Here is an 18,323-nt window from a genome sequence, read left to right as displayed (position 1 = left end):
CGGCGTCCCCCTCTCGGCTGGTCGCTCCAAGTTGCTGCAGTTCCCACGTGTCTCCTCCCCTCCTAGACATCATTGTGCGTCTCCTGCTCAGTCATAGAGGTTCAGGAGGACGGTGCTTTTAAGGGCTACGTACTTCAAGATGCTCAGACGAGCTCTGCCCGGGATCTCTAAGAAGGGCATCGTTGGGTCTGGGCAAAAGTCCGATCTGCATGGGTCCTCATGGGTTCATAGGGTTTTCACATGGAAACTTGTATATGAAACCACCATCCTGTTGTAGGTCATGTGTCAGTCTACAAGGGCAAAAACATGATTCCAGAGCAGGATTTTTATGCTGAAATGAAATAAAACCACCATCCTACTGCAGACCATGTCTTAAGACTACAGGCAGCACTCCAGAAATCATGCCCCCAGGAATTCCCGGCACCACAAAACTGCAAACACATGGCTCCAAAGCACAGATCCACATGGATCCTCAGGGTTTTTCAATTGGGTCACCCCAAACACACCATCAAATCACATAGCACGTCCACGTCCACAGCTTGCACCACAAAAATCACAGATCCATGGCTTCGTGGTGAATCCGTTCTGAAAAAACATGATTCTGAAGCAGGGTTCCTCATGGATGCTTGGGTTCTTTGTGTTGGGACACCCCAGACATACCACTAAATCCCATATCATGTCCATGGCCACAGAATGCACCACAGAAATCATATGTCCACGGCTCCATGGCGACACCATTCTACAAAAACATGGTTCCAAAGCACAGATCCTCATGGACCCTCTGAGTTTTCCACTTGGGTCACCCCAACATCACCATCAAATAATACGCCTTGTCCATGGCCACAGAATGCACCACAGAAATCATATGTCCACGGCTCCATGGCGACACCATTCTACAAAAACATGGTTCCAAAGCACAGATCCTCATGGACCCTCAGGGTTTTCCACTTGGGTCACCCCAACATCACCATCAAATAACATATCATGTCCATGGCCACCACTTGCACCAGAGAATTCATGGATCCATGGCTTCGTGGCAACACCATGCTGCAAAAATATGATTCAGAAGCACGGATCCTTATGGATCCTCAGTGTTTCTGTGTTCAGTCACCATGTACTCACCATCTAATCACATATCATGTCCACGGGCACAGCCTGAACCACAGAAATTATGGGTCCACAGGTTCGCGGCAAAACCATTAAGCCAAAACATTATTCTGAAACACAGATCCTCGTGGATCCTCAAGATTTTCATAATGGGTCACTCCAAACACACCATCAAATGACATAACATGTCCATGGCAACTATTTGAACCGCAAAATTCACAGATCCACAGCTTCATGGTGACACAATTCTGCAAAAACTTGGTTCTGGAGCACGGATCCTCGTGGATCCTCAGTGTTCTTGCATTGGGTCACCATAAACTCACCATCAAATCACATATCATGTCCACAGGCACAGCTTGAACCACAGACAACATGAATCCACAGCGTCGTGACAACACCACGGGGCCAAAAGAAGGTTCTGAAGCCGTGTATGCATTACTTTTGCGGTGCAAGCTGTTGCCATGGACATGGTATGTGATTTGATGCTGAGTTCATGGTGACCCAACGTAGAAGCACTAAGAATCCATGAGGATCCATGCTTCAGAACCATGTTTTTGCAGCATGGTGTTGCCACGAAGCCGTTGGATCCATGAATTCTGTGGTGGAAGTAGTGGCCATGGAAATGATATGGGATTTAATGGTAAGTTTGGGTGTCCCAACACAAAAACCTCAGGCATCTATGACGATCCGTGCTCCAGAATGATGTTTTTGCTGAACGTTGTCACCACGAAGCTGTGGATCCATGAATTTTGCGGTTTAAACAGTTGGCATAGAAACGTTATGTGATTTGATGGTGTGTTTGGAGTGTCCCATTACGAAAACCTTGAAGATCTATGAGGATCCGTGCTTCAGGACCATGTTGTGGCTTCATGGTGTTGCCACAAAGCTGTGGATCCATGATTTCTGTGGTTCAAGCTGTGCCCGTGGACATGATATGTGATTTGATAGTGTGCTCATGGTGACCCAATGCAAGAACACTGAGGATCCATGAGGATCCGTGCTTTGGAACCAAGTTTTTGCAGCATGGTGTTGCCACGAAGCCGTGGATCCATGAATTCTCTGGTGGAGGTAGTGGCCATGGACATGATATGTGATTTGAAGGTGATGTTGGGGTGACGCAACTGAAAAACCCTGTGGATCCATGCTCCAGAACCATGTTTTTGCAGAATGGTGTTGCCACGAAGTTTTGGATCCGTGATTTTTGTGATTCGAACTGTTGCCATGGACATGTGTTGGATCCCCAAGCATCGAGAATAAATCCACGTTTCAAAGAAAGTAAAGTTTATTTCAAAGCATTGGAAAGGTACTCAAACACGTTCCTTGTTAGAACTGGGTACAAGCAGTTAGGGCAGACATGATAAAGGGATTCAAGTTAGATACACAACCAATGGATAACGTTCCCGCTGGCGGGCAGGAGAAAACGGTTGCTTGCTCAGTTCCTGGGAACCAGGCGAACAGTAGACATAACACAGGTGCAGTTCACAGGCTTGATAAGTAAGAAGCCAGCAGCGAAGCATACTCTCCCCCTCACATCCTCCAGTTGTTTTACTTTGGCATTACAGCAGGGAAAACACATAGGCCAGCTGGCAGGGACAGGGACACACACTGTACAACCAGAAGTTACACAGAACACCATGGCAGCTTGCTGACAACATGTTATGTGATTGGCTTAATGGCTTTGCCACGAAGCTGTAGATCCATGATTTCTGTGGTTCAAACTGAGCCCATGGACATGATATGTGATTTGATGGTGATGTTTGGGTGACCCAACTGGAAAAACCCTGAGGATCCATGAGGATCTGTGCTCCAGAACCACGTTTTTGCAGGATGGTGTTGCCAGGAAGCTGTGGATCTGTGATTTTTGCGGTTCAAGCAGTTGGCACAGACATGTTATGTGATTATATGGTGGGTTTGGAGTGACCCAGTTCAAAACCCCCAAAGATCCGTGAGGATCCGTGCTTCAGAACCATGTTTTTGCAGAATGGTGTTGCCACGAAGCTGTGGATCCATGATTTCTGTGGTTTAAGCTGTGCTTGTGGACATTATATGTGATTTGATGATGATTTCATGGGGACCAAATGCAAAAACACTGGGGATCCATGAGAACCTGTGCTTCGGAACCATGGTTTTGCAGCATGGTGTTGCCACGAATCTGTGGATTCATGATTTTTATGGTTCAAGCTGTTGCCATGGACATGATATGCGATTTCATGGTGTTTTTGGAGTGACTCAACACAGGAACACTGAGGATCCATGAGGATCCATGCTTCGGAACCATGTTTTTGCAGAATGGTGTTGCCACAAAGCTGTGGATCCATGAATTGTCTGGTGGAGGTAGTGGCCATGTACATGGTATGGGATTTAATGGTATGTTTGGGGTGTCCCAACACAGGAACCACAAGCATCCATGAGGATCCATGCTTCGGAACCATGTTTTTGCAGAATGGTGTCACCACAAAGCCGTGGATCTGTGATTTTTGTGGTGCAAGCTGTGGACGTGGACGTGTTATGTGATTTGATGGTGTGTTTGGGGTGCCCCAATTGAAAAACCCTGAGGATCCATGAGGATCTGTGCTTCTGAATCATGTTTTTGCAGAATGGTGTCACCACAAAGCCGTGGATCTGTGATTTTTGTGGTGCAAGCTGTGGACGTGGACGTGTTATGTGATTTGATGGTGTGTTTGGGGTGCCCCAATTGAAAAACCCTGAGGATCCATGAGGATCTGTGCTTCTGAATCATGTTTTTGCAGAATGGTGTCACCACAAAGCCGTGGATCTGTGATTTTTGTGGTGCAAGCTGTGGACGTGGACGTGTTATGTGATTTGATGGTGTGTTTGGGGTGCCCCAATTGAAAAACCCTGAGGATCCATGAGGATCTGTGCTTCTGAATCATGTTTTTGCAGAATGGTGTCACCACAAAGCCGTGGATCTGTGATTTTTGTGGTGCAAGCTGTGGACGTGGACGTGTTATGTGATTTGATGGTGTGTTTGGGGTGCCCCAATTGAAAAACCCTGAGGATCCATGAGGATCCGTGCTTTGGAACCATGTTTTTGCAGTTTTGTGGTGTCATGAATTCCTGGGGGCATGATTTTTGGAGTGCTGCCTATAGTCTTAAGACATGGTCTGCAGTATGATGGTGGTTTTATTTTGTTTCAATGTAAAAATCATATGAATTCATGAGATCCATGTAGATCCGTCGTTTACCTTTTCCCCACATGATTCAGGTTTGAGGAGGCTGGAACTCGGAGGACTAACTTGACATAGTTGCAGGAAGCATGTTCTCCCCCATCTTCTAACTTATGAGTTTCCTGGGACAGCCCAAAATAATTTCAAGGGACAATTGCAGCAGGAAGTGCAGAAATGAACTCCATGGACTCCTCTGGCTGCCTTTGTTCATCAACTGTGGAGGGTTTGCTCATTAGGAGTGGTAGTTGCAGTGCTCCACAGAACAGGCGGGATTTCTTGAAGCCCTGTTAACCCTGAGTTCTTCTGCTTCTCGTGTGGGTGTTTCTCAGGAAACATTTGCAAGAAGAGCAGGATGCAAATTTCGTTGGCTGTTTTTTTCCTCTCTCTTTTGATGCCTTGTTTCTTTTTCTGTCTTGATTATGTTTCATTTTTTCCTTCTCCCCACAGATGTGCCCTCTTTTGGATTTGTAAGGATTAGCTGAGCCATGTCACAGATGTTGCACATAGAAATTCCCAATTTTGGGAACACCGTCTTGGGCACCCTGAACGAGCAGAGGCTGCTGGGGCTCTACTGCGACGTCTCCATTGTCGTGAAGGGACAGGCCTTCAAGGCCCACCGGGCGGTCTTGGCCGCCAGCAGCCTCTACTTCAGAGACTTGTTTACTGGGAACAGCAAGAGTGCGTTTGAGCTCCCTGGTTCAGTGCCCCCCGCTTGCTTCCAGCAAATCCTTTCCTTTTGCTACACTGGGAAGCTGACCATGGCTGCAAGCGAGCAACTTGTGGTAATGTACACGGCAGGTTTCCTCCAGATCCAGCACATTGTGGAGAAAGGAACAGACTTGATGTTCAAAGTGAGCTCTCCTCACTGTGATTCCCAAACCACCATGATAGAAGATCCCAGCTCGGAACCACAAAGTCCTAGCAATCCACTGCAGGCCACTCCCGTGCCCTGTGTCATGTCCCCTTCCATGCCAATCCCACTCCTCACGCGGGTCAAGCATGAAAACCTGGAGCTGCAGCCCACAGCAACGCCGAGCCTAGCAACCAAAAGGTCCCTGGAGGCCAGCCTGCGGGACGCAACTGGCGGGGGCTCTTCCAGCACTGCTTCACTGAAGCTATCTCGTGTGGCCTACTATGGAGTGCCCAGCCTGGCCACGCTTCTCCCAAACGTACCACTGGGGCAGTACGCTCAAGGGGAGCGGACCAGCCCTGGGAGCAGCAGCATCCCAGCCACGGACAGCCCTACGTCCTACCACAACGAAGAGGACGAAGAAGAGGACGACGCTTACGACACCATGGCGGAAGAGCAGTACGGGCAGATGTTCATCAAAGCCACCGGGGGCTACACAGGTGAGGGAACTGGCAAGGGTGTGGCTTCTGTCTGAGTGCCTCTTCTGCTTCCCGCCCCCTAGGCGCCCCCCCCACCCTTTCGGTCTTTACCAGGGCGCAACCAGTGCTGATGTCAGGCCTTTAAGCAGAACTGTTGACAGTAGGCCTTTTTATTTGTACGGAAATCACTCGCAAAACTCCAGGGGGAGGGAGGTGGCGCATGGGGCAGAGGGTTCTTTATTAGATCCATACCCCGCCCTCCCTGCCCGGGCAGGCTCAGGGCGGCCTACCTTGGTGGGGATGGCAGGGTATAAATCTAATAAATAATTGCATTATAAAAAATAAAACAATAAAAACAGTTTAACAATTTAAAATCATCAGACCATTTAAAAGTATAGCCTGATCTCATCAGATTTTGAAGCGAAGCAGAGTTAGTATTTGGATGGGAGACTCCACAGAGGAAGGCCACGACCAACCCCCTCTGCTGCTGCTTCTCACTGGCCCTGGAAGCCCCTTGTTGGGGTGGCCGTACGTAAGTCATCACTTGATGATGCAAGTTGGAAAGCAAGTAACTGCAAGTAGATAAACAGTGAGAAGGTAACGGCATTCTGTGTGACTCAGCATTTAGATGCTGGCCACATGACCAAGGAAATGTCTTTGGACAGCACTGGCTCTTCGGCTTGGAAACGGAGAGGAGCACCCCCCCCCCAGAGTTGGATTCGACTAGCTTTCAAGCAAGGGAAACCTTTACCTTTTACCTAGCATATATGTACAAAATACCAGTAGAAAACGTACCAATACCAATTTGCAATTATCTCTCCTTATATATAATTGAATAGTGGGTGCCAAAGTTCTAATTCTAAAATGCACTCCCTTAGTGTATGGCTGATGGCACTGCTCCTCAGCATATATCGCCACCAATCAGAAGGCAAAGCCCGGGTCCCGCCCACACCACAACTGCTGCGACAACCTGGTCTTTTGCATATGGAAGCTGATTGGACTTCACTCCATTCCACACCTCAAACTCCCCCCCCACAAGGCAGTTGGAATGTCAGTTGCATATGGAATCTGCTGTATTCTGGTGGTGTGCAGGTCCCAGATTCATGTTTTAAAAGCAGACTGACACTGTTTCTAGATCCCGTTGTATTTATTTCCACAACGGGCCTTATTTCTAGTTAATAAGAAAACACCAAAAATTCCACCTAATTGTATGTTATATATATGCCAGAACAACCAGTAATTCCATTCCATATGAAATGTTGTTGTTCAGTTGCACAGTCAAGTCGCGCATGTGAAATACTTACGCTAAAAAAACATGACTCCTGTGTTGGATATCCGCCCCAAATAAACATTCAGTGCGACCTAATCCTGGACTTTCTCTTTCTAGCACATTTTTATAACTGTCAGGCTTACTAATTTGCTGATTTCAAATTAAAATGTCGAGTTGGGGAAAAAATGTGTACAGTACAGTTTATTTCCATGGTGAGATTTAGAAAGGGTAAGAATGCCCCCTAACTCCCATCCTATCCCTCGTATGGGCCCAGTATATTCCTGGAGGCTGGTTGATGAGAAAGAGAATATAGGTCACTGGTACTCACCCTGTGGCTAAGAGCCCTCGGCCATCCCTGGAATGAGGACTGCACCTGAGGGAGGCTCACGCCGTGCCCATTCCTCTGGCCAGCCACAAGACCCACCAGGCCAGGGCCTTGCCCACTTTCCTGAAGGATGGCGCAGGTGCCACACTGGAGCAGTGCTCAGAGGAGTTACAGGTGGCTCCCAAGCCTGGGTGGGGAGGGGAGGGCGGGGTAAGAATCAAATAAACGAATGAGTATCTCTGATCTAGATGCTAAATGCATTGGTTGGCCATTCGTTTTTCAGGTGCAGTGCCTTTCTCCTTTCCATACAATTGGTAGTGTTGTGCTGCAGGCTTCCGGAGACTACAGCACTATTTTGTTTGTGGTGGGAAGAAGAAGGAGACTATATTCATGTTCTTCTCAGCATGTGTTAAGACTGGCAGTTGGGGGCATTGGTTTCTTTGAAACTGACACTTTTGCAAAGGTTTTGTCTTGAGTATAGAAAGAATTGTGGAGATCTTCTGTTGGGCCAAAAAAATTCTGTTGAATTACAAGCATGAATATCTTCAAGTTGCACAGACATCTTCATCAGGGTGGCAAAGGAAACCATGATACGAAAGGGGAGGGAACAAAGAGAGAGATTGGCAAGGAAGAGCGAACGGGGGAAACCTGTTGTCCAGACCGGGATTTTCGTTCTTCAAGGAGGCCTCCCCATGAGAGCAGCTAGCCCTGCTGAACGGGGAAGAAGATGTGACCGTGTGATGCATGTTGCTGCTGCCGCCTCATGTCATTTTCAGCCAGTCTGGACCTGTCAAAAGATTCTGTTAATGCCAACAGTTTTTTGTTCTGGAGCTCAGCAGGTTTCTTGTGTCCAACTTTCCACTTTCCTTTGTCAACACGATTTTGGGTGCAGCCAGAGTCAGAAGAGTTTGCAAATGGAGGTTCTGCTGGTGTGACAGAGCTCTAACAAGAAATTTGCATAGGACGAAAACAGGAAGTGTACTAAATGTTTGAGAATGAGAATCTGGATGAAAGATTCCTGAAGTCCAGTTTGGTGTCGTGGTTGAGAGCAGCAGACGCTCATCTGGAGAGCTGGGGTTAGGAATCTCTGTAAATCATCTCTGAAGCTAAAAAGTTTCAAGCTTCTGAATTCTTTTCAGGAGCCGCTCACACACACACACACACACACTTAAAAGGGACAAGGTGGTCAATTTAACACACTCTTGTTGAGTCTCTCTCCCTCCCAAGCGCCCCCCCCCCCATTGCCCGTGAGTCATTTCCTGGTCTCTGCTGCATTTTGCTTACTGTAGTCTGTCCTTCTAATGGCAGAAAGTGAAATGCAGGCAAAAGGGAAAATAGATATCTAAGGCAAAGTTATATAATTACTTGGATGAGTTAAGTTATCCACAGGGCCATCCTAAATATAGTTACACCCTTCTAAGCCCATCGATTTCAGTAGACTTAAAAGGCTGTAACTCTGTTTAGTATGGCACTTTCACTCTTATTAGGTGGTGTGTGGAATTCATAAAGCTAAAATGTTAGCATGGTTGTGACTCAGCTACTACACAAGCAGCTAGTTATGTCAGGTGTTCTGAGCGGAGCTCTTTATTAGTTGCTGATCTGCTGAGTGGCTCATATGGGCTGATGTCACTGGAGTGGGCCCTTGTTTGCCATCCTGCCTGCTGCAATCACACACCGAGGGAGAGGAGAGGACAACAGCCTGCCGCTCCTACCAGATGCCCGCCAGCCTCACCCTTTCCATCCCCTGGGAAATGGTGTGTTTCATCATCCACTCTTCCGGACATTCTGCAAGGGACATCGGCTGCCAGCACCATCCAAGCAGGGACTGTACGGCCCTGAATTGTAAGGCTACCCCTGCACTGCAAGACTTTGAGGAGGGGGTCTTAGTTTTGCAAATTTGGTGTAAAATAGGGAAGAAAGGGGAAGAAACAGCTCCCTCCAACTGGAGCTCAGAGCTGTGCCTCCTCCCAGCTCCAAAAAAACGTTCCCCAGCAATGAAGCACAAGAGGGGAAGAGATGTCCTGGAGAGGAAAGACCAAGAAAGAGCCAGCTTCCTCTCAACAACATCAGTTCTGCAGGAACCAGACGGCAGCCTCCCCACTCGTAGCTGACAGGCCAGCAGAGCAAGGCCGGCAGTTGTCAAAGGCAAGGGCAGGGTCTGGTTTTGACAAATGATTAGCAGAGATTAGGAGGGAGGAAGAAAGAAGAGAGAGGAGCCAGCTTCTCTGGCAGGACAGCAAGAATGTTTTCTTCCCCCTGGTGAGTGTTTGTGTGTGTGTGTGTCTGCCTGGATGTCATGGCTGACTTCTAGTGCTTGGACGCTTCGGAGAGATGGCTTCCTGTTGCCTGCCTCTGCATCCCAGGCCTTCCACGGACCTGCCAGGGTCGGCCCTGTTTGGCTTGCAAGATCTGATGAGACCGGGCTTGCCTCCTGGGCTACCCAGGTCAGCGCAACAGCAAGAATTTAAGGGGAAGAAAAACACAGAGCTTTTGGAAATCGGCAGTGCAGAGAAAGACGGAGAGCACGACAAAGGCATTGAACTGCAGCAGGAGGGGAGCGGGACTGGTGGCAAGGCCCCCCCCCCCGAACTGAGACCATAAAAGACTAAAAAAGGGTTTCTCTGCGAAGTGACAGGGAACTCTGTCGTAAGAGTGGGACTAATTCTGTTGGAGAACTTATCTGGTGAGAAACAGAAGTTTACTTCAGCAGCAACTTAGCTGAACCTTGATAAGACAAATCACGGGGTCATTTCTTTCCAGAATAAAGAATGAAGGTTTTTGTCATGGCATTTTTAGGTGTTTGTTCCATTTATAACTCTGCTATACCTAAGAACCCTCATGTTTGAGGAACCTCTTAGTTATACGGTTCTGTTCATATCATACGTTTGTCTGGTTTAATAAAATATTCGTGTTTTGTGCTATTGTGTGAGTGTGGGGTAACACAGTGTTCAAATAAGGATCCAGGTTTCCTGGGTAGGAGGCAAAGCAAGAGGCAGAAGCAAGCATGCGGACCCAGCACTTGGCTTGAACACCACATTTATGTTTGCAATACACCATCTCCTTCAAAGACAAGAGTGAAAGTGCCAAACACTTCCTCCCCAGGACATCTCTTCCCCTCTTGTGCTTCATTGCTGAGGAACAAAAGAGGAGGAGGAAAGGTACCAGGTGGACCTTCCTGGGGGGGGGCAGTTGTACAACGGGGGGGGCTCCTCCTCCTGAGAGAGTCCTGACCCTGAAAACGAGCAGCCTCCGAGGGAGGTGGAGCACAGGCAATGAGGTCTTGCAGTGACCTCTGCAAATGAGGCAGGTTTCTATTGGAATGGACAATCCTATGGACACTTTGGTCCTAGCCTATGTTTGAGGGTTTTAAAACCCGCGCTTGAATTATGTGTGGAAACCAACTGAAAGCCAGTCGCGTTCCTAAGGCTCTGAAGAGGTGACTCTGCTGTGACTCACGAGAGCTCCTCCCCGGCCACAGACGTTATTCGTCTTCCAGGTGCTGCTGGACTCTGGCTCTTTTCTGCTGCTACGGACAGACTAACACGGCTGCCCATCTTGAGGTGTCTGAGGATCAGTGATGTATGTCCCACGAAGTGGGTAACAGTACATTTGTGTTGCATTTTGAACCAGCTGTAGTTTTTGAATGGTTTTCAAGGGCAGCCTCATATTTGAGTATTCAAGGTTTCTAAGGTATAGATGATGGTGGCAAGGGAGGTCTGGGTCTCTGAGGAGCAGTGCAGCTGGCAAATCCATTGATTAGGAATATTGATAAAAAGCATTCTTCACCATGGATCCAACCTGTACACCCAAAGGGTAGTGCTGAGTCCAGAAGTGAGACCTCTCACCTGTTGTTGTTGGACCTGTCAGTGGCGTTCGACATGGTCGACCATCAGTTCCTGATCCACCGCCTCGCCCACATAGGGGTCCAGGGGCTTGCCTTGCAATGCCTCGTCTCCTTTCTCCAAGGTCAGGGACAGAGGGTGGCCTTAGGGTAACAAACGTCCCTCTGGTATGCAGTGTTCCTCAAGGGGTGGTGTTATCCCCGATGTTATTTAACATCTACATGTGCCCCCTTGCCCAGATTTCTTGGAGGCATCGGCTAGGGTGCCAACAATATGGTGATGACACCCAGTTCTATCTGTTGGGCGGTCAGTCCGACTCTACCCCAGATGACCTGGAGTGGGCGCTTCAGGACGTGGCGGGCTGGCTTAGGCTGAGCCGATTGAAATTTAGTCCAACGAAGACGGAGGTCCTGTGCCTGAGTTGGAGTGGATTGGGGGTAGGGATCCCACTACTGACCTTCGATGGGGTGCCGTTGGTGTCAGCGCCGGAGGTCAGGAGCTTGGGAGTGCTCCTGGATGCTGCCTTAACAATGGAGGCCCAGGTAGCAGCCACTGCCAGGTCAGCCTTTTACCATCTACGGCTGGTTAGGCAGCTGGTTTCCTTCCTCGAATGCAATGACCTGGCAACAGTGATTCATGCTATGGTTACCTCACAATTAGATTACTGCAACGCTCTCTACATGAGGCTGCCCTTGTCCCAAATCCGGAAGCTGCAGCTGGTGCAAAATGCAGCATCCAGGCTGCTAATGGGTCTTTCCATACGAGAGCACATTCAGCCTGTGCTGAAGGCACTGCACTAGCTGCCAATAACATACCAGATTCGTTTCAAGGTGCTGGTTTTGAACTTTAAAGTCCTGTATGGTCAGGGGCCTGCCTACCTGAGGGGACCGCCTTTCCCCATATGTGCCCCAGAGAGCACTGAGGTCAGGGTTGCAAAATCGCCTGACTCTCCCTGGCCCGAAAGATGCCAGATTGGCCATCACGAGGGCTAGGGCCTTCTCAGTGGCAGCTCCACACTGGTGGAATGAGCTCCCGGAGAACATCAGGGCCCTGCGGGACCTTCTGCAGTTCCGCAGGGCCTGTAAACCGGAGCTCTTCCACCAGTACTTCAAGTAGGAGTCGCCACTGGAGCCATCGGAAACTGAACATGTTACAGCCCTATATCACACGTTGGTGCATGGCCTTCTTGCTTTGGACCATATATACTAACAACCGCCATCTGTATTTATTCACATACTAGGAAAAAGGCTCATTGTGGAAATAAATACAACAAACTCTAGAAAGAGGCTCTGGGTGCGTGCCCCGGCCTTGGACGCTCAGTGTCAATTTGCTGTGGTGACCTCAGCAGGGTATAATGACACTGAGTCCACCATTTTCTCTTTTTTTAATGCCCCCCGGAGGGGATTTTTTATTGCATTTTTATTAACACTACAAACTATAACAGAAAATAGGGAAGGGGACTACATATAAGGATAAAGAAAAGATACCCACTACTGACTAAAAACCCAAGAGAGGAGGTCATCAAATCAGCTTAAACATACATTATCACGCTAATCCCATAATGAATTAAGTCAAGTATAGTATTATCTTTTTCAATTCTTAGTTTTAACTTACAAGAGAGATCCCTAAGCATCTAGTTTTAAAAATTTCAAAAGCACAGTTCAGAGTCCTTCAATCTTCATTTCCCTTTGCCCAGTCTCTTTCGCAGTTTGTAAGGACTTTTGGGGGCTGCTGCCCCCTTCTCAGACAGAGAATCCTCTTCGGAAGACCACTGGACCTACTGTCAATCCCTTTTTTCCCTTCCTCCTCTGGCTCTCCCAGCTAGACTCTCAAAAACTCCCACGCTTTCTGAACAGAGTCAATCTTTTCCTTTTTATCCTTAATTTTGAAGGTTATGCCCTCTGGAGTTAGCCATCTGAATCCAATTGTATTTGTCTGAAGAAAAAGAATTAAATCTTTGTACTTCTTTCTCCTTTGCCTTATTTCAAATGGAATGTCTTTTAGAATTCTGATAGTGTTTTCTCCAACTTTCACCGGTGTGCCAGATGCCGTTTTCAGGATTGCATCCCTCACATGCCTCTTTGAGAATCTTATCACTATTTCCCCAGCCAGATTATTTTTCTTTATATATCCAGAATATGACCTATAGGCTACATCCATTTCGCTCAGCAAAGATTCTGCCTTCATATCTGTCACTGGGGCCAGTAATTCACTCATCATTTCTTTCAGATTCTCTCCCTTAGTCTCTGGAATTCCCTGGAAGCGAAGAATCAAATTGGCTTTTTCCATTTGTAGCTGTAACAGCTGATCTTCTGTGGAGATTGAGTCCACCATTTTTTCCAGAGGAACTGATCTCTGCTACCTAAAGAACAGTTGTAATTTTGAGTGATCTCCATCCCTCACCTGGAGATTGGCAACGATGGTTCCCCAGAAGGGACTAGTTGGTTTGGAGGGTGGAGTCTATGGCTTTGTACTTGTCCGAGGTCCCATGCCTCCTGAAACCTCACCCTCTCCAGGCTCCATCCCTCATATCTCCAGAAATTTCCCACCTGGAGTTGGTAACCCTATCTCTTTCCCAGCCAATCATCAACCTACCTTTATTTCCCCCTCACTCTTCAGCTTTCTACCCCCCACACACCTGCAGCCTCTCCCGTGCTCTGAAGCCCTGACTGCTACGTCACATTGGTTGTCATACGGGGGCCACCTCAGCAGCATATAAGGATACAGAGCCCACCATTTTCTCCAGGGGAACTGATCTCTGCCATCTGGAAAGCAGTTGTAATTCTGAGTGATCTCCAGCCCTCACCTGGAGATTGGACACATTTTACCTCAGAACAGCAAACTGTTTAGAATGTTAGAGGCAAAAGCCAATCAAGTCGCATATGCAAACGACCTCTGTGTTCCGAGGCAAAGGCCAATGAGGCTGCATATGCAAATAACCTCTGTGTTCTGACTGGCTATGGGGGGGAGAGGAACAGCAAACTGTTTAGTATGTTGGAGGCGAGACTCAAGCAATGCAGCCAGTGGATAGGGACAGATTCTGAGTGACACACCAGAGCACCAACCAATTCCGGAGTGTGTGGAATGTTCTAGAGAAGTGACACCACCATTCAGCTTTTATATATATAATTAACATATATGTAAATTGCTGGTTTTTGAATTTTGACAATTTTAATGTATTTATTGTTTTATCTGTTTTATCGTTTACGCCGCCTTGAGCCAATTTGCCCCAGCTAGGTGGGATACAAATCTAAAGTAATAATAAATAATAATATAACATCTGCTTCTAAGCTAATTTACTTTATAATTGCCCCCAAGCATTAATTCAGAGCTTTGACAGTGTTCGTTGTGTTGGAAGACCAGGAGAGCGTGAGAGCTAGTGCTGGCTATCATTTCCGTGCTGATTGGTACCCGTCCTATATGCCTTGGTGGCTTCAGTCAACCATTTCATGCAAGTGACAAATCATGATGAAATCCTGTGGCATTTCAGAAAAGAAACATAGAGTGGAATAGCTATTCCCCAGTCATCTTCTGGAAGTTAACTGCCAGGTAGGAGGAGACCCACTTCATTTGGTGCCCCACAAAGGTGGTCATGAGCAATAATGTTTAAACTGCTGTTAAATTAAGAAAACTCCACAGGGTTGCACTGTCTGTGTCTTGCCTCTGGCTGTCAACCAAGTTGTCTGTACTGTCTGGCATAAGGTGACTTCTCATTTCAGTTGCTCTTCTGTGTGTGACTGATAGTCTGAAATTGTTGTCCTTCATAGGGGATGAGCAGCCTCCATGCTTTGTGTAGGGATACCAGTCTACCTTAACACATGTATCTAAGTGTCACATTTTTGCCGCACAGCACATTTGCAGTCATAGGAATCTGGCAAATAATTGATCAGACCCCCACTGGGTCTCCCAGGTCCTTGGTACTTTCCACTGTCACTTACGTTTTTATAGCCCAGGCGAGCCTGAGCTCATCAGGTCTCAGAAGCTGAGCAGGGTCAGCCCTGGCGAGTCCTTGGGTGGGAGACTGCCAGGGAGGCCCAGCGTTGCCGTGCAGAGGCAGGCCAGGGCAAACCACCTCTGGAGGTCTCTGGCCTTGGAAATTCCCGGAGGGGTCACCGTAAGCGGGCAGCAATTTGACAGCACTTTCCACCCTTGCCACCTCCCATATCCTGGTCTGACACTCTCCCCACTAGGCCATGATGCTGGTTCTTAGCTTCCCCTCCCTGAGAAGAGGGTTGCAGAAGTTGTGTGGTAGTAAGTTGCTCAGGTGAGTTTTCCGGTGGTTGCTGCAGATCCCAGCCAAGCTGTGCTAGTTGTGTGGAGGCTGCTGCTGAGCCCAGGTGAGTTGTGTGACATCAAATCACAGCCGCCACCACACCTGGGTGAATGGCACAAATTTCATAGTAGTAAGTTTTGTGGTGGTTGCTGCTGGCCATGGCCTTGAGAAGCGAAAATAGCCCTGCCTTTTAACTGAGAGAAATCAAGGTTTGAAGGCTGGCAATATTGTTGTGGTTGCTTAGGAACCCTTAGAATGGCTACTGATATCTCAGAGGGCATACATTTCTTAAAGATACAGGCACTGCTTCTTTTATTGGGGGGGTTAACCCCCCCCCCCCCCCGTGTGTGTGATCTATATATATATATATTAGATTTCAGGTTTTTTGCAAATCTGGGGATTTTTCAGGTTTGTTGAAAGACCTGTCTGGTTTGTTCATGGTTCTAGTCTCTGGATTTAAGTATCCACAGAGCAGGCCATGTTGAGAATTAGATAGGTTGATGATACTGTTTGCTTCCTAACAATCACATATTTCTGTTTATTTCCTTGCATACATGAACAAATAGAAAATTGCTGCAAGTTCATATACAAAAATGAATAGACAATAGTAAACTTGATGTCCGAACTTAAGACTTGTTAGCCGTGGGCTGTTGGAGCTGTGCTGGATAAGATTGATATCACTACTGAGTGTAATAAAACAACCTGAGAACTGAATTTGGTTGATAAAGAGTTCTTCGAAATGAACAACCACTCGAGATGTTCGTACTTCTGGTTGATGTCATCTTCTGTTTATGACGTTCTGAAAAACAAAGACATTAAATATCACAAAACGTCATTGTTATCAAGTTTACTATTGTCTATTCATTTTTGTATGTGAACTTGCAGCAATTTTCTATTTGTTCATGTATGTCCTTTGAATTGCTGGTCCCTTTATTACTTACTTATTTCCTTGCATAGCCTGTATTCTCAATCCAGAAGGGGGAAAAATGAATTCTCCATCATGTTATATTTGCCACATTCCTTGACATTAGAGTAGTTGAAATATCCAAACAAACCCATTAATTAAAACTGCACGTTTAATGTTTCAGAGTACCATAGAATAGATTGATAGCATAGTTTTCTGTGGAGATGGGGGTCCTGGTGTGCCTTGGGTCCTGGTACTTTCAGTGAGGTTTTTTGTACAACAATTAAAGTGCATGGCTGATATGAAGTAACGTTAAAAGATCAACACCTTGCTGTCATTTGTTTAATTTTGTTTGAGCACAAAGAAACTTCAGAAAGCATTGCTCCTTGTAAGCATGTATGAGTGCCCTGACAGTGCAAACTGGCCAACAACTCAGTGTGGCACTGGATTGAAGTAATTGTGTTACACTCTGATTTTTAGCAGAAATATTCATTTATTTATGACTACACAAGATAACATGAATTCCTCTTACGATTGGTTCACCCAGGCGCTGGAACTGACTGACACCAGAACTGGTGATGGACATCAGTGAGTGTAAGTCAGAAGCAGGTTTCCCTCTGCAGGTGGCCGGCAGCTGTTGGAAGGCCAGACCTCCTTCCCTCCCATCTTGCCTTGGGCTTTTGGGACATGGTCATCAATTGTAAGATAATGACTGGAAGAAGTAGTTTTCTGCAAGATGAATTAGAATACATTGATGGGGAGGGCAAGCAAGTAGAGCAGGAAGAATTCTTGTGTGTGTGTGTGTGTGTGTGTGTGTGTGTGTGTGTGTGTGTGTTTTAACTGGTGGAATTGCTGAGAACTGGTGGAATTGCTGTATCGAAATGGTGGTGCCCTTGCTTCTGTGACCCTGGATTTCATATGTTTGTAAAGAATTATAGTGAAGATCCTACAATTCTCCAGTGTAAGGTGACCCTATGAGGTGGGAGTCCACAGCCTGCAGGCCCATGTGGAATCACAAAATGGCTGCCACGGGAGACAGAGTCAGCCACAAAAGATCAGGGATTGATATTATGCATAAATCTGATAATAGCTTCAGGATGTCAGACAGAAGTTCTGTTTAGTGGGATGCCTTTTAAAATTAACATATTGCTTAAAAACATTTTCTTGCATACACCCAAAATAAGTCCGCATAATGAACTAGCTAAGAAACCTTCACCGGACAGTATGTGTCTTCATTTTGCAGGCATGTAACACTCCCGTGCAGACGGGGGAAATGCTCCTTCTGACTCCCTCACTCCAGGGGAGCCCCCGCTGCCCAGAGGAGCCCGGCACGTGTGCCTCTTGACAGCAGCAGCAGCTGGAGCTCACTGCATAGGTGATGGGCACAGTTAGAGAAATCCTGGCCAGATTTTGATAGAAACATAAAAGATATTTCCAAAGTTATTGAAGTGTGTATGACTTAAAATGTATTGCTTAAAATTAACACGAGCAAAATAGACCTCCTTTTTTCTTCATTGTAATTTGATGTCAACAGTGAGATCCCCCCAACATACCCCTCAGACACAAAAAGCCACAAAGTCTCCAGGAAGAGGGAAGAGAAGAGCTTTACACCCTGCTCTCGTCCCGGGAGGGGGTATATTTATTTATTTACAAAATGTACACGCCACCTTTCTCCTTTCTCAGGTATTGCTCTCCCACACCTTCCAACCAGCCAGCCTGCATTCATCCCAGGAGCTGTTCTTGGGGTGGGAATTCGCGCGCGCGGGGGGGGGGGGGGGCCACATTCAAACTAGCTGGCTTAGTTTGCTCCTCAGCAGCAGCAGCTGTGGCAGCAGCAGAGCAGGGAGAATAGGACCCCAGCAGGTCTGAGCAGGCGTGGCTTTTGCTTTCCCATATGCATCCCGGCCGTCTCGTTCTCCTCAGCCACAAGAGTGCTGCTTGCAGTGGGGAAGAGGCCATTCAGGCCAGCCAGCATACTTTTGTCCCTGGCACAGTTTGGTGGGAAGGGCTTTGTTTTCCTTCTTCCAGCCAGAGCAAACCTGTGGGCTTGTGCCGTCGTGGGCTTCTCTGTCTACCTCCTGTTCA

At 47.3% G+C, this 18,323-nt stretch overlaps 1 protein-coding gene across 1 annotated transcript in view; it reads left to right on the top strand.

Annotated features, from left to right (window-relative positions):
• Positions 1-4,778: 4,778 nt before the first annotated feature.
• NACC2 (NACC family member 2, BEN and BTB (POZ) domain containing) overlaps positions 4,779-18,323 on the top strand; it is a 63,090-nt gene continuing 49,545 nt past the window's right edge. Inside the window, exon 1 of the mRNA XM_015405480.1 lies at positions 4,779-5,645. Within this exon, the coding sequence (XP_015260966.1) occupies positions 4,781-5,645 (865 nt within the window). The 5' untranslated portion in view covers positions 4,779-4,780. The remainder of the gene's footprint in view (positions 5,646-18,323) is intronic.

The sequence above is a fragment of the Gekko japonicus genome, unplaced genomic scaffold, assembly GCF_001447785.1.
Source record: "Gekko japonicus isolate JY-2015 unplaced genomic scaffold, Gekko_japonicus_V1.1 scaffold1059, whole genome shotgun sequence".
NCBI classification, from domain to species: Eukaryota; Metazoa; Chordata; class Lepidosauria; order Squamata; family Gekkonidae; genus Gekko; species Gekko japonicus.
Note: the sequence above shows the minus strand (reverse complement) of the source record. Positions and strands in the feature narration are given on the sequence as shown.